This window comes from Odocoileus virginianus, chromosome 17 (assembly GCF_023699985.2).
Source record: "Odocoileus virginianus isolate 20LAN1187 ecotype Illinois chromosome 17, Ovbor_1.2, whole genome shotgun sequence".
Lineage (NCBI taxonomy): Eukaryota > Metazoa > Chordata > Mammalia > Artiodactyla > Cervidae > Odocoileus > Odocoileus virginianus.
The window spans coordinates 35,315,232-35,329,234 of record NC_069690.1 but is presented as its reverse complement, the minus strand read 5'-3'; the positions used below and the strand labels follow the sequence as shown (position 1 = coordinate 35,329,234).

The following is a 14,003-nucleotide window of genomic DNA, read 5'->3' as shown; positions in this document are numbered from 1 at the left end:
TTCTCTCTTCACTCTATACTCCTTGATGATCCAACACACCAAGGGCTTCACAACTACACCTCTAAAGCAGTATACTCCAGAAACTTCTCTCCTCTGAATCCTAGCTTTGTAAATTCAATAGCAGGCAAGATACCTCTATCTGGATTTCTCAAGGCATCTCATGTGAAAGTCGGGCTTCCCTGATAGCTCAGTTGGTAAAGAATCCGCCTGCAAAGCATGAGACCCCAGTTTGATTCCTGGGTTGGAAAGATCTGCTGGAGAAGGTATAGGCTACATGCTCCAGTATTCTGGAGCTTCCCTTGTGGCTCAGCTGGTAAAGAATTTGCCTGTAATGCGGGAGACCTCGGTTCCCAGAAACTTCTCTCCTAAAAGATGTCCTTTTCATTATAGGGGACTGGAATGCAAAAGTAGGAAGTCAAGAAACACCTGGAGTAACAGGCAAATCTGGCCTTGGAATCCTAGGCTCATAAATTCAATAGCCTGCATGACACCTCCATTTGGACTTCTCAAGGAATCTCATAATCAACAAGTAAAATGAACTTGATTATCCAGTTTCCCTGCTTATCTTCCCACTGGTCTCTATTTGGGTAACCTAATCACCTTTGTCCTTTCTCTATCCAATCATCAAGTTCTGACAGATCTGTCCCCTAACCTCTCTTGAAATTATCTCTTCTCCAGCTCTGCCACCTCTGTGGTTCAAGTTCTATTTCTTGCCTTCCTCCATCCCCAGTCACACTGTTAACTTTTCTACACTCAAGCCAAAGATCTACTAAAATGAAAATCTTGTTATTCTCTCCTCTTTAATAAAGTGCTTCCAAGATTTCCCCACTGTTCTTGGTATAAACACCCAGACTCTGAATGTGACCTATGAAGGTCCTGCCCAGGTCTGGCTTCTAACCTGCTGTCATGCTTCTCCGTATTCCAGTCACTCAGTCTTCCCTGGGTTCCCAGAATGCAAGCACCATGCTCCCTCCTGACTCTGGGCTTCATGCAGGTGACTTCTTGTGTGTGCAATGTGACTCTCCAACTTTATCAAGTCGACAGCTCTTCATTCTGCAGCTCTCACTTCAAAAGTCGTGGTAGTGAAGCCTTTCTGGATCCTCCGGAAGAGATTAACTGCTTACACCAGGCTCTCACGGTACCTATACATTTCTTTCAGAGCACTCACCATGGCTTGGTATTATGTATTTGTGAGATTATTAAGGGCATTCTCTCTCCATTAGACTGTCAGGTCCAATGAGGGCAGGGAGCAGTTAGTTTTACTTACTGTTTATCCTTGGAAACTAGAACAGCTTCTGGCACATCACATATCAAATTTTTAGCAAAGGAAACAAAAAGGGCTCTACACATTAATTTTTAAAAGGCCAAACCCATGCAAGTTTCTTAAATTTTGGTGTAGAAGACCCTGGGGACTAGCCATTGTATGCTGACCGTGCTCAAATGCCTCTTTAACTTTTGTTCAGAGGTAATGGAGACATGAAGGACACCGTGTGGAGACTACATCCCTGGAATGACTTAAGATTACACTGGATAATTTATTGGGAGGGGTGTGTGCCTATTTTCCATTAGTGTGTCAATAAACACTTTCAATACCTCTGAGAGATATAAATAAACGTATTTATTTTACCCAGAGAGATTAAAATGTGTAATATGACTCTTGGTTCATGTATCAATGTCAATCTATGTATAAATTTCCAAAAAGGCAGTACTTCATTTTACCATTAAACTAGTAAGTGCATTCTAGAGTGCTGCAAGATAACAGGAAATAACAAAGCACATAGAAGTTGGAGAAAAAGCTTGAATCCACACCAGCGGTGTGCTGGGAGCTGGTTCACGCTGGCTCCATAGAGCCAATTGTCGAGGGCTGGTTGTTAAATGGTCAACTAAAAATCAAATTGTATTAATGTACAACTAACAGCAAAAGTAGTGAATACTCAAAATTCATCTCTTATTTATCTTACACTTTACCACTGCCTATGGATTGAGGAGGAGGCACAAGCTGGAATCAAGATTGCCTGCAGAAATATCAGTAACCTCAGATATGCATATGACACCACCCTTATGGCAGAAAGTGAAGAAGAACTAAAGAGCCTCTTGATGAAAGTGAAAGAGGAGAGTGGAAAAGTTGGCTTAAAGCTCAACATTCAGAAAACTAAGATCATGGCATCCGGTCCCATCACTTCATGGCAAATAGATGGGGAAACAGTGGAAACAGTGGCTGATTTTATTTTGGGGGGCTCCAAAATCACTGCAGATGGTGACTGCAGCCAGGAAATTAAAAGACGCTTACTTCTTGGAAGGAAAGTTATGACCAACCTAGACAGCATATTAAAAAGCAGAGACATTACTTTGCCAACAAAGGTCCGTCGAGTCAAGGCTATGGTTTTTCCAGTGGTTGTGTATGGATGTCAGACTGTAAAGAAAGCTGAGCACCGAAGAATTGATGCTTTTGAACTGTGGTGTTGGAGAAGACGCTTGAGAGTCCCTTGGACTGCGGAGATCCAACCAGTCCATCCTAAAGGAGATCAGTCCTGGGTGTTGATTGGAAGGACTGATGTCAAAGCTGAAACTCCAATCCTTTGGCCACCTGATGCGAAAGACTGACTCATTTGAAAAGACCCTGATGCTGGGAAAGATTGAAGGCAGGAGAAGGGGACGACAGAGGATGAGATGGTTGGATGGCATCACTGACTCAATGGACACGGGTTTGGGTAGACTTTGGAACTTGGTGATGGACAGGGAGGCCTGGCATGCTGCAGTTCACGGGGTCACAGAGTTGGACATGATTGACTGACTGAACTGAACTGATGGATTGAGGTTATATACATCTACTGTTATCTGTATGGTGGCAGTAATTGATAACAGGGAGCTGCACTTCCCCTTCCAAGTCTGCATCCAGCAGTATCACTCTGAAGCTTGAAATGGCCACAGTGGGAGTATTTACACCATGGAAACTGGCAAGTGCTACCAACCAGGGCCTGTATTTTGGGTAAGTAAATGTTATACTTTTAGTAGCACAGCACTGAACCAAATCACTACTCACAGAAACATTTTAAGGGTCTATAATAAATGTGAAGCCAACTTTTACTTGGAGGATGGACAGGATAAAGTATAAAAACATGTCTGTCCTCAGGAAATCATTCTCAAAACTGTGGACTTCCCTGATAGCTCAGTCGGTAAAGAAACCGCCTGCAATACAGGAGACACTGGTTCGATTCCTGGATTGGGAAGATCCACTGAAGAAGGGATAGGCTACCCACTCCAGTATTCTTGGCCTTCCCCCTGGTGGCTCAGCTGGTAAAGAATCCGCCCGCAATGCAGGAGACCTGGGTTCGATCCCTGCGTTTGGGAAGATGCTGTGGAGAAGGGAATGGCTACCCACACCAGTATTCTGGTCTGGAGAATTCCACGGACTATACAGTCCATGGGGTCACAAAGAGTCAGACACTCCTGAGCAACTTTCACTTTTCTCAAAACTGTGTAAGGGTTGAAGGTAATTGTTTTCACAATTTGAGGCTGTAATTATTCTACAGACATGACTTTTGTTATAAGCCATCAGCCACTAAAGTGTCTGTAATTTTATGTACACCACTACTTCCAGACAAAAGTACTGACTAAACTGAGGCCTAACTTCTTAAGAGTGAGTGGGAGAGATTCCCTTCCTCTCTCCCTGCGAAACTTCTAGAAAGAGTAGCTTATACTCAAGCCATGTTTGCTTACCTTCTCATCAGTCTTGGTTTCTGCTTCTACCACTTGACAGAAACTGCTCTAAGCAAATTGCTGACCTTATTGCTAAATTCAATAGCTTTTCAGTCCTTGGTGCTTTGACTTTCCGGCTTTGTTTCTGTGGGCCACTCCCCTCTCTCCTCCGTTAGACTGGATTACTGGAGTGAAAATCCTACTCGCCCAAAAGCCTAGCCTCGCACAGTGTGTGGCACTTTCTAGATGCTTAGGCATCATTTGTTCAGTCAGTGGTCTCAGTATCTCATTTCTCTGGGTATGTTTTCTCACACATGAAAAGATGATGAATTATGTGGGGGCCCCTTTTATCCCAGCAGTTTGTTAAGAGCTCATCTTTTAGGGTCTTGAGCAGGCTAAAGCTCACCCCATTTCAACTGGGCATTATGAGCTGGTATGTCCATTTAGGCAAATTCTTCGATTTTTCACATTTTCTTTTGCAGGCCTATGCCCCAAAGCTATTCCTTTGCCTTCTGTTGCTTCTTGCCAAAAGCCAGGCTGAATGACCTTGAGGATGTTACATTATCACCTTGGGATAAATGGGAGCTGTACAAGACAACTCCCAACACAAGACGGCAAGTGCTCAGAACTCCGCTATTCCCATACTTGAGTAATGCCTATTTCATCTTAATGTTTTCCCCCCAGAGTTGATTCCCTTCAACTCCTTAGTCATTTCTGTTGCTTGTACTGAATTTCCTCAAGTCTCAGATTCTTTTTTCCTAGAGCTGCAGGAATTAGAACCAAACAATATTTCAGAGGCCACTTTCCACTCCAGCATTACAGGATTTACAGAGGGGGGGTGATTATCTTGCTAATGGCTTAGCGGCATAAAGATCCCATCAGTCAACATCATTCAAGTTTCTGCTCTCATCTGGAGGTGAAAGCTGCTCATTCTCCCAAATACTGATCAATGTAGGATTACATTTGCTTCCATGCTCACTGTCTCCAGGAGGTGTCCACCTATTGGGTCAAAGGGTCCAATGTGGCACAGTCACTTCTGAAATCAAAAGAGGGGAAACACATCCACTTTGTGCATAAACATTCATAAAGAGCAATCTAACAACACTCACCTGAATGTTGGATTAGTCAGCAAGCCATTAGAAATGAATCTAAATGATGTAGGGCAGAGTTCAGGGAAAAGTCATGAGATAAAGGAAACACACAGGCCCAAGCTGATTAAAAAGATAATTAGTTGTGGAAAATAAGGTTGGGTTCCAGCCAAGAACTTGTCTTTGACAACGATAACCCAAAGGATCCAATATAGTCGTGTTGGGGGGATTTAGCTGCTGCTCTTTTATAGGAGTTGAACAGCCAGAACAAAGCAACAGTCAGTTTCAAAGTGCAGCTCAACTCCCCACCACCCCCACCCCCTGCCAGTTTCTTGTTTTGCTCATAAACATACAAGCTGTTTCCTTTCATCTGCACAGGCTCATACAATATGGAGAACCCACAATAGGTTTAAGCCAGAATTATAAATGACTGTGCAGAGTGCTGGTCAAACCAAAGATCTTTTGGCCTAAGAAAGAATCTTGATGTCCCTGGCTGGAATCTAAAAAAGAAGAGACAGAGAGAGAGGAACCTTTTAAAGACCTAAATAGGCCAACAGACAAGTAAGTGATAAGGAAAAGCGAAACATCTCTTACCTAAATTATTAAATGCCATAAAGGTACCTGAGATGCCTAATAATCAACACAGGTTTAATCTTCACTTAAGGAATAAGAAAAATGTTTCATGAATGGCCAGTTAGAGGGGGCTGACAACAAGGAAGGAGGGGAGTTGGGGAATGATGCCAGATAGTATTTGGACCTAAAACTGCAACTCGAAAGGTTCTGTGAAACTATGTGCTTGAAATATTGTTTTGATAAATAAGCCATATCCTAGTGGAATTGAAATCTCCAACTGTTTCACTGGCACGGACATCTCTGCAGTGACAGCACATGCCCCAGATTGTGGAGTTAACTTGAATTAAATTTCAGATGTGGGGGAGCTAAAGGAGAGGGTGGTGGCAGTGGGAGGTTTACGAACAGTATGCTGGGGCTCTGATGTTGTCATAACCAGACGGCTTCAACTGTATCATTTAAACAAAAACAAACACGCCCAGAAAGAATGACGATGGAAGAAGCATCGAACCGCTTTACCTGTACCCGAAATCCTAACCCACTATGTTTCCATAGTAAAGCCCATAGTAGAAATCCCATAAATATTGGGAAATCTCAGAAAAGATCTTTATCTTGCCAGGAGCCTGGTGCCCGAATTGCTAATTGCTACCCTCCTTAAGACATAGTCCTTGAACCCACCAACCCCCAATCCACAGCTTTCTGTGAATGAAGAAAAGCAAATCTGAACCCTGGTTTGTCTTCCTGGATCCTCTGAGTAACAGGCCAGCTGAGGCACCTTTATAGAGCTTTTGTTCTTGCTATTCCCACACGAAGAAGTTTACCTCAGATTTCAGATATGGAACTTCCTCCAGTTACTTACATAATCTTTTCAGGGTATCATATTAGAAGAACTTTTATTCAAGTTGTGTGACCTTAGGCATGTCCCCCTCAGGGCTTCAATTTCTCTCATCTATAAAATGGGAAGATGCTATCTCTCACTTGTCCTACCAAACCCATCAAGTTGTTGGGAAGTTCAAATGAGGTTATAGGAAGGTTTGTTGAAACCTGAGCAGTGTTGAGCCAGTGTAGTTACCTGAGAGACAATGTGGGTAGAGGAGATCCTGGGTACACCTCAGCCCCCAGCTCCGTGTGCTCATCTGGAAAATGAGAACTCAGGAGGCACAAGATGGCAGCCGGGACATGGAGAACTGGGCACTTGCTCACACAGGTGACACTTAGGAGGAAATCAAGAAGTGCAGAGGAGTGGTTTCTAATGAACAAATCCTGCCTTTGATTATACTGATAATGTGATGTGAAGTAAAGTGAAGTCGCTCAGTCGTGTGCGACTCTTTGCGACCCTGTGGACTGTAGCCCACCAGGCTCCTCCGTCCAAGGGATTTTCCAAGCAAGAGTACTGGAGTGGGTTGCCATTTCCTTCTCCAGGGGATCTTCCCAACCCAGGGATCGAACCCGAGTCTCCTGCATTGTAGGTAGACGCTTTACCATCTGAGCCACTAGGGAAATGATACACTGGTAATAGTCGTATCTATTTCATTCCAGGAGGGGCAAGGTAAAATGAAAATTAGAAAGTTTGTGAAGGCTAAAGTCACTGGAGAACAATGGAAGGTGAAATGCTTTGAGTCTCCATCTAAGGTCAAATAATACACACCTCAGCCCAATGGCTAATGATTCTCCAGTGTACCCCACTGTCCTGTCCAACACTGCCATATGAGAGCAGAGGGGGAGCTCCAGAGCACTCCTGTGAGCTCACTGGGAATTCACATACTAAGTTTTCTGAAAACACATCCAGTCAGTGACAGAACCAGTCAGAGATAAGAATTTCCCTTTATTAAATCTCCACATTCATGTCCCCTTGATATTTTATAGTTAGTTAAGGGAGATTGGGAGTTAGGTCTTAAAACACGTAGGGTGCAGAGAAGCCCAGTTCTATTACTTGCCTTGGCAGTAGGAGCCTGATCCCTCATTAGGATTTGCACTCTGAGATACTTAGGAAGGACAAGGGACTGGCAGATGCTGGAAGCTCACAAAGGAAACTTGAGATTAGGGACACACAATGAATCCCTACTGCTTAGACATCTTGAGTGTAACCTCTGCAAGTTAAAGGATCAAACTAGGCCTTCAAAATCCCTTAAGGAATTCAGACCCACAAGACAAGCCAGGTGAGTGAAACAAAAGACCAGAGATACCACACAGTACAAAATAGTAATTATTTATATTTTCAAAAAGAAAAAAAAAATTAACATTTGGAAGTTCTCCCCTGCAGGAAGAGGGGTGAATTGGAAGGAACAGGACTGGCTCCTATGCAGGCGGCAAGTCAGGTACAAACAGCTGAGCAATCTTGGGCTGGGAGGTTTTTCACACAGCATTAATAATAAAATTTCCTTTTCTTTTCTCTTCTTTTTGCTCTGTTATTGTTGTGTATGTATTTGTTTGTTTTTTAGAAAAAGGAGTGGGGGAGACGAAATAAAATCAGAGAAAAATGCCAAAAAACATTTTCCACAATATCTAAAAACAGAACCATAGTTCTTGTCAAGACAGTATGAATTCTGGATAAATTATTTTTTCCAGTTTTCAACACCAATAAAGATTTTTTTCCAAAAGCTACCACATCAGAACACTCATCTTCTAGATCAAATAATCTCCTTCCCCTTTCACCTCTGCTGGTCATTTTTCATCAAAGGGTAACAAGACATATTCTGTTCTTGCAAACAATAAGTGCTAACCACAAGAGAGCTCTTCTGATAACTTGCATGGTAGTGAGGAGTTTTCACAAATATCCAAGTTTTAGCACAGCTGGATGTACTAAAATCTCTCTCAACATAAATACTACTGGAATCCACAAACTGATTTTTTGAGAAATTCTGCAAAAATCCTTTCTTCTTTTCTTTTCCCTTCTCTTAAAACTAAATGTCCTTTTTAAGTTTTCTTTTTGCTCCAGGCACCTGACGATTTGCTCTGCTCAGTCAGATGCAGACAGGTTTCTCCAAAGTACCTCCGCGGGGATGTCCTCAGGGCCCGCGCCTAAGCTGAATCCCCACAGTATCAACCTTGGCCGGGCCAAAGGGGACACAGCGACGCAGCAACAGGGTTTTCATTAGGTCGAACAGCCCCGAGTCTTGGGCCCTTCCCTCCCCCCACCCCCATTTCCCCCAAGTTTATTTAGTGCTGTATTAAAAGTCTGGGGCCACGATGCAGTCTCTTCCCCCCACAACAGAGTAAAAGCTCCACAGATTGCGCTGTCTACCTGGTGGTCAGTGGCAGCCACAATGGCTGCTGCTTCTGGAAAATAAACGGAGTCTTACAACGGGCAGGATCTTAGGACTGCTTCAGGCGCTTGCGTGGGGGTCCCAGAAACGGGCACTGTGCTGAAGCCAGAGAGCGGTATGCCTCAGCCACCAAATGGGGATGTGACACTACCATTGACTTCCACCCGGAGGTCTCCAAGACATCCGAAGCATGGCTAGGAGAAATGTGAGAGATGGGTTACCAAACGAGTACGTGAGGAATGAACTAAACAGCCACCTAGAGAGCCCAGTTTCCCAGGGTTTGCTGTCTGGGTGTCAATACAAGACACACTCAGATTGAACCCTTAACATGCAAGATAATTTGCTTGTTAGACAACAGGTAGACAGGTGACCAGGTTACGGCTCTTGTTAAGTCTGAAAACTGGAACTTTGAGCCATTATATTCTCAACTACAAAAGATGAAATGTTCTTCAGGCTTTTCTCTAAATCATCAAGGCTCTTTATATTCCTTGGTGATGCTGATAAAGAGCAGGAGTTCTTTGGGTCAGACAGCTCTGAATTTCCATCTGGCTTTGCCATTTACTAGTCCCGTAACCACAAAGCAGATCACAGCCTAGGGCTTATTTGATTATTGAAAAAGAGAGGCCAATTCCCACACTTCATTGAATGGTTCACATCTAAAAAGCACCAAGCAAGTGTCCAGTACAGAGTAAGCACTCAGGATAAGGAACATTTTGCCTCCATTGGTAACTCCTTCAAAATAGCCCTTCAGCCTTATAGAACATCTTTCCTTGTTTCAGGGCATTTTCTGTGTTAAATAATGTTTACTCATCTACCCTGCAACCTCTTAGACCTGTCTTACTCCAGTATGGCTATTGTGGGGGCTTCTCTTCTGGGGTTTTTTTCCAACAACTTTTGCCCCCCATCAGGCAAAGCAGTAGAACATGTCCCACTGTGAATTACTTCCCACTGAGAAAGTAATATGGCCAGGTCACTTGTCATTTAGGAAGAAGGAACAGATGTACTGGAATGGATACTTCTTTCTCAAAACAGTATTCCACGACCTCATCTCCTAATTATGTTTTCCCTTTTCCCCATTCTGCAGTCGACCACTGGACACTCTTACTAACTCATAAAAATCCACTTCCATTCTCCCAGAGATCTGCAAGTCTTTTTGTAATAAACTGGTGAGTGTGAAGTAAAGATGCTATTGCTTTGGGGGACAAAGGTTTTTCAGACCAGCGAGGTGTCATTTTCATCAATTCTCATCCTGCAAGGTAGTAAAACACTTCACTCACCAATCAGATTAGACTGATGAAAGCAAAACCATTTTTCACACTGTCAAGCTGAAGGAAAAGACAGACACTCTCTTACTTACTTCTGAAAGCTTAAAGTTACTCATGTGTTTCACTCACCAATTCAAAGTCTTTTTCATTTGCTAGCTAACCCAACTATCCTGAAAGAACTTTGAAGATGGCAACTCACTAGTTGATGAAATCCACTGCCTGAGTTTTCAACTGATCCGCGCTGTGGAGGTCAGCCAGGATGAGAATTTCCGCGGCGTTCTCCACGGAGAGATTACTGCAGAGGGCATCCTCACACATGACCTTTAAGCGCTCCAAGGCGTACTGCAGAACACAAACGCGCTGTTGTCAGAACAGGAAAGGCTCTGGGCTGATTGCCACTGAAGCAGTTTTCTTCAGCCACACCATCATGTAACTGGATACCTGAATAAAACTCCACAGACCATGAAAAGGCAATTATAAAACACAATCACATGCTGAAGGCTGAAATGAAGATGGCTAAAATAACTTGCAGAGCTGCCATTCAAGTTCTAAAGTCTATTAGAAAAATAGCAATATGGGTCTATGCAACAGACCCACATCTTCAAGTTTTCCCTTACCCTGACTACGATTAAGTCTCTCTTAAACAATCACCACCTACCCTTACAATGAGGCATTTCTCTGCGTCAACTCAACAGGGACATTACATTTAAAATTTTTGCAATCCTTTTATTTAGAGCCAGACTAGGGTGCAGCACAGCCCTTTCTACTTAAGTACTGTCACCAGCCCAGCAGGATATCGGGCTGTGAAAAGGAGCCCTGTGGTGACTTTTACCAGCAACTCTGCCCGTAGTTGTTCCTCCTTTTCAATGGAGAAGGATAAATGGAGCCCTATTTTATTGGGGTTGCGGTTAAGATTCTGAGGGTAGAAGAACAAAGCAACAGAGAACCTGGATCTAGTTTCAGTTTTAAAAACTTCCTATTTTCCAAATAAAGGGTATAAGTAAATGTTCTAGAAATGAAGGTCTAGGTTAATATTGAGCACATCTAATCTACTTTTTTGTTTTGATGCCACTGTACTACTTGTTCTCAAATATATCATGAACTTACTAAGGAATTTCAGGGCAAAGAGGGAAGACGGGGAAAAAAGGAGGCACAAAATAAAATTGTCACTAATTAGTTCACAGGAGAATGATTTGGTCTGAGGGTATCCACAGTCTCTGTACAGGTCCCATTTTGAGGGCCTCAGAACTCAATGACACAATACTCCTCTGGGCTGAATCATGACAATCAAACCAGGACAATTTTATTTTTATGAGTTCTGGGTGAGGAGGCATATCTGCCGGCACTGTGATCTCCTGCAGCAAAAAGAGTTTTATTGGTTTTGGTGCAGCTTTAATTTTTTACATTTGAGTAACTGGAAAACAGTTTCCATGGAAAACAGGAATGACACTAGACAAGAAAGAAATTAGGTTGCCATTTTTGTTTTAGAAGACTGAAAAAAGTTGAGTAAATATTCAGTCTTCACTCGGTGCTGCAAAGAATATTCATCTTATCCTTTTTCTCAATATATTCTTTTAAAAGGACTTTTGCTGTGAATAGCTCTGATCCCTACTGCATAATTAGACAAAAGTAGCCATTTTTGTCCCTCGGGGACAGTTTTTTTTCCTTAATTATGCTTCTGAAAAACCTGCCTAATGGCAGTACTTACTTGAGAGGTTGAAATTTTGTCTCCCAGGCCTGGGCAACGTGTTTTGTTTTGTTTTTGGTCTAATTACACATGTCCCCAGGAGACTGGAAAAGCTCAGAAGAAGCTGTTTTAGTCTCTTGGGTAAATTCTAGATGTTTAGATCCTTCTGTGAAAATTTTCTTATTCTGTTTTCCTGAACCTCACAAGGAGGTGTAAAGGTAAAAATGTTTTTAAATAAGCTTAGAGCAAAGATTATCTTATCTAATGTGAAATTCTGAAAAGAACTTGAAAAACCAACTTTTCAGTTACTTCTCATTCATAAAATTAAAGCACTGCTGTGATTCAACTGCTTTTCTTACACACTGCACTGAAAATACCACCCTTGGAATGTCAGTTCTGGCTGACCCCACGCTCTCTAGACTTACAGTAGGTTCCCAGTAGGCTCTCTGGCTGAGGAGCAGGAATGAAAGCCCAGGAACACAGCTGTCTAAACCTGGCTCTGAGAATGTACAACTCTTAGTACTTCTGTCTAAAAACTGGACCTTGTGATACTATTCATCTTTACAGGAGCTGGATAATGAGAGGGGTGAACGCCTGGTATGTATAAGCACAAGCGACCGCTTCACTGAAAATCAGAGGGCAGGGAATTCCTTGGTGATCCAGTGGCTAGGACTCCGAGCTCTCAGGATGTGCCCAGTATTAACCTAGACGTTCATTTCCAAAACATTTATACCCTCACCCAGAACTTATTGGGGAACTAAAATCCCACAAACGGAGTGGTATGGCCAAAACACTATTACAGGGCAAATCAGGCATAATCATTATAAACTCAGCTTATGAAAAGCAGCCGTTTGGGCCACGTATTCTACTTCCTCAGACCTCACAGTGAATGTTTTCTTTCTGTTTCCACTGAAAGTCAAGTTTTCTCTGGTCAGACCTGAGCTAGACTGGAAGGGTACAGGATGTTTGCAAATGCCTAATCATACTTAAGAAAGTTTTGCAAGTTGATAAAATACAGTTATTATTCAATTCTCTACACTGGAAGTACTGATTGGGTTTATATGCCTCATCCTCTATAAACATAGCAAAAAGATGACCAGTAAAGATAAAACCACCACTGTAAACACATTTTCCTCAGGGATGCAAAGGAAGGGGGAAGGAGATGACTCCCCTGAGTGAATCTTGGGAAGGCTCTAGAGCGTTCAGGTCACAGACGCTGGGACCCTCAGGCAGCTGCTGCAGCAGCAGAGCAGGAAAATCAGGCACTTCCAGCAGAGAACCATCTCTCTCACAGGGTCTACTGCGGGCTGGGCTTATGCCCTTTAACACTCTTGCCTCAACTGCTCCCCAACAGAAGAAAAGTTTCCACAGGATAAATAGCAATTGTTTCCCCCACCCAATCCCCCCATTTCCTCAGACCACGGGGCCCTGGAGGAACAGGTCACTGCTCTCTCTGGCGTATCTACATAATGAAAGTCAGTTTCCCAAACTGTGTTTTGGGGAACACTAATCCCTGGAAGTGATCCTTGAGAAAAGTGATTTTGGTTAATGAATTGGAGAAATTTGTCCACCGTATTCTTTTTTAAAAAATGCACACCAACGACTAAAGGTTCTGAGAAATCTGGTCGTAAAAGAGCAACACAAAAACCCCAGTCTGACTTAGAGCTTCAATAACCTTTTCCCCCTCAATCTTGGGAATCACCTGCCTGTGTTTCAGTAGCCACTACAATTCATTAAGGCTAAGATCTACATTATTATTTTCACACTTTAACATTTCTCAACTCAAAATGTGTCTCACAATCAAAGTGTATGTTTATGGTAGAAGTATCTCTCTTACAATTTTGAATATGATGTATTTCAGTAACTTCTTAGGGAAAAGCTGCAAATGACCAGAACACTATGTAAAAGATATTCTCTTCCTGACCAAGTTTAAATAAAAATTAATGAACTCAAGAACATTTCTATAAACTACAAAGCCAAATTATAAATCCAAATGTTAATCTGAGTCTTTCAAATCACTGAGTTAAATTTTGAGACGGGCAAGAGAAGAGAGATAAACCTCACTTCTTTTCCATAGTGAGAGTGACCATATAATTTACCATTTTTTTGAAAATAAAAAGGGTGCTATCGATAACTGTGTTGGAACACAAGTATGAACCAGGATTGTTCTGACCAAACTAAGATATACACTCATCCTGCCCACAAAGCAACATAAAAGCCCAGTCATGAAGCTCAAGAGGTCACCAAAATCCTAGTCTTGTTATTATTTTCCTGTTCTTATCTCACCTTGTCAGCAGCTGCCAGCAAATCATCAGCCATTTTGTCGAGGTTCGGAGCCTTCCCCGTGTAAATGAAGCACATCATTTCCTTAAAAACTTCAGGTTCCACATCATTGATTTCAACCCGATTCTATGCCAAAAAAATTAAA

General features: G+C 42.5%; 1 protein-coding gene across 2 annotated transcripts in view; it reads right to left on the bottom strand.

Annotated features, from left to right (window-relative positions):
• Positions 1-7,550: 7,550 nt before the first annotated feature.
• The window catches only part of SPOP (speckle type BTB/POZ protein), a 76,105-nt gene continuing 69,652 nt past the window's right edge, over positions 7,551-14,003 (bottom strand). For both annotated transcript variants that reach the window (XM_020871226.2, XM_020871228.2), the window contains 3 exons: positions 13,862-13,984; positions 10,088-10,230; positions 7,551-8,817 (listed from right to left, as the gene is read on the bottom strand). In XM_020871226.2, coding sequence (XP_020726885.1) covers positions 8,673-8,817; positions 10,088-10,230; positions 13,862-13,984 — 411 coding nt within the window. In that variant the 3' untranslated portion in view covers positions 7,551-8,672. The remainder of the gene's footprint in view (positions 8,818-10,087; positions 10,231-13,861; positions 13,985-14,003) is intronic.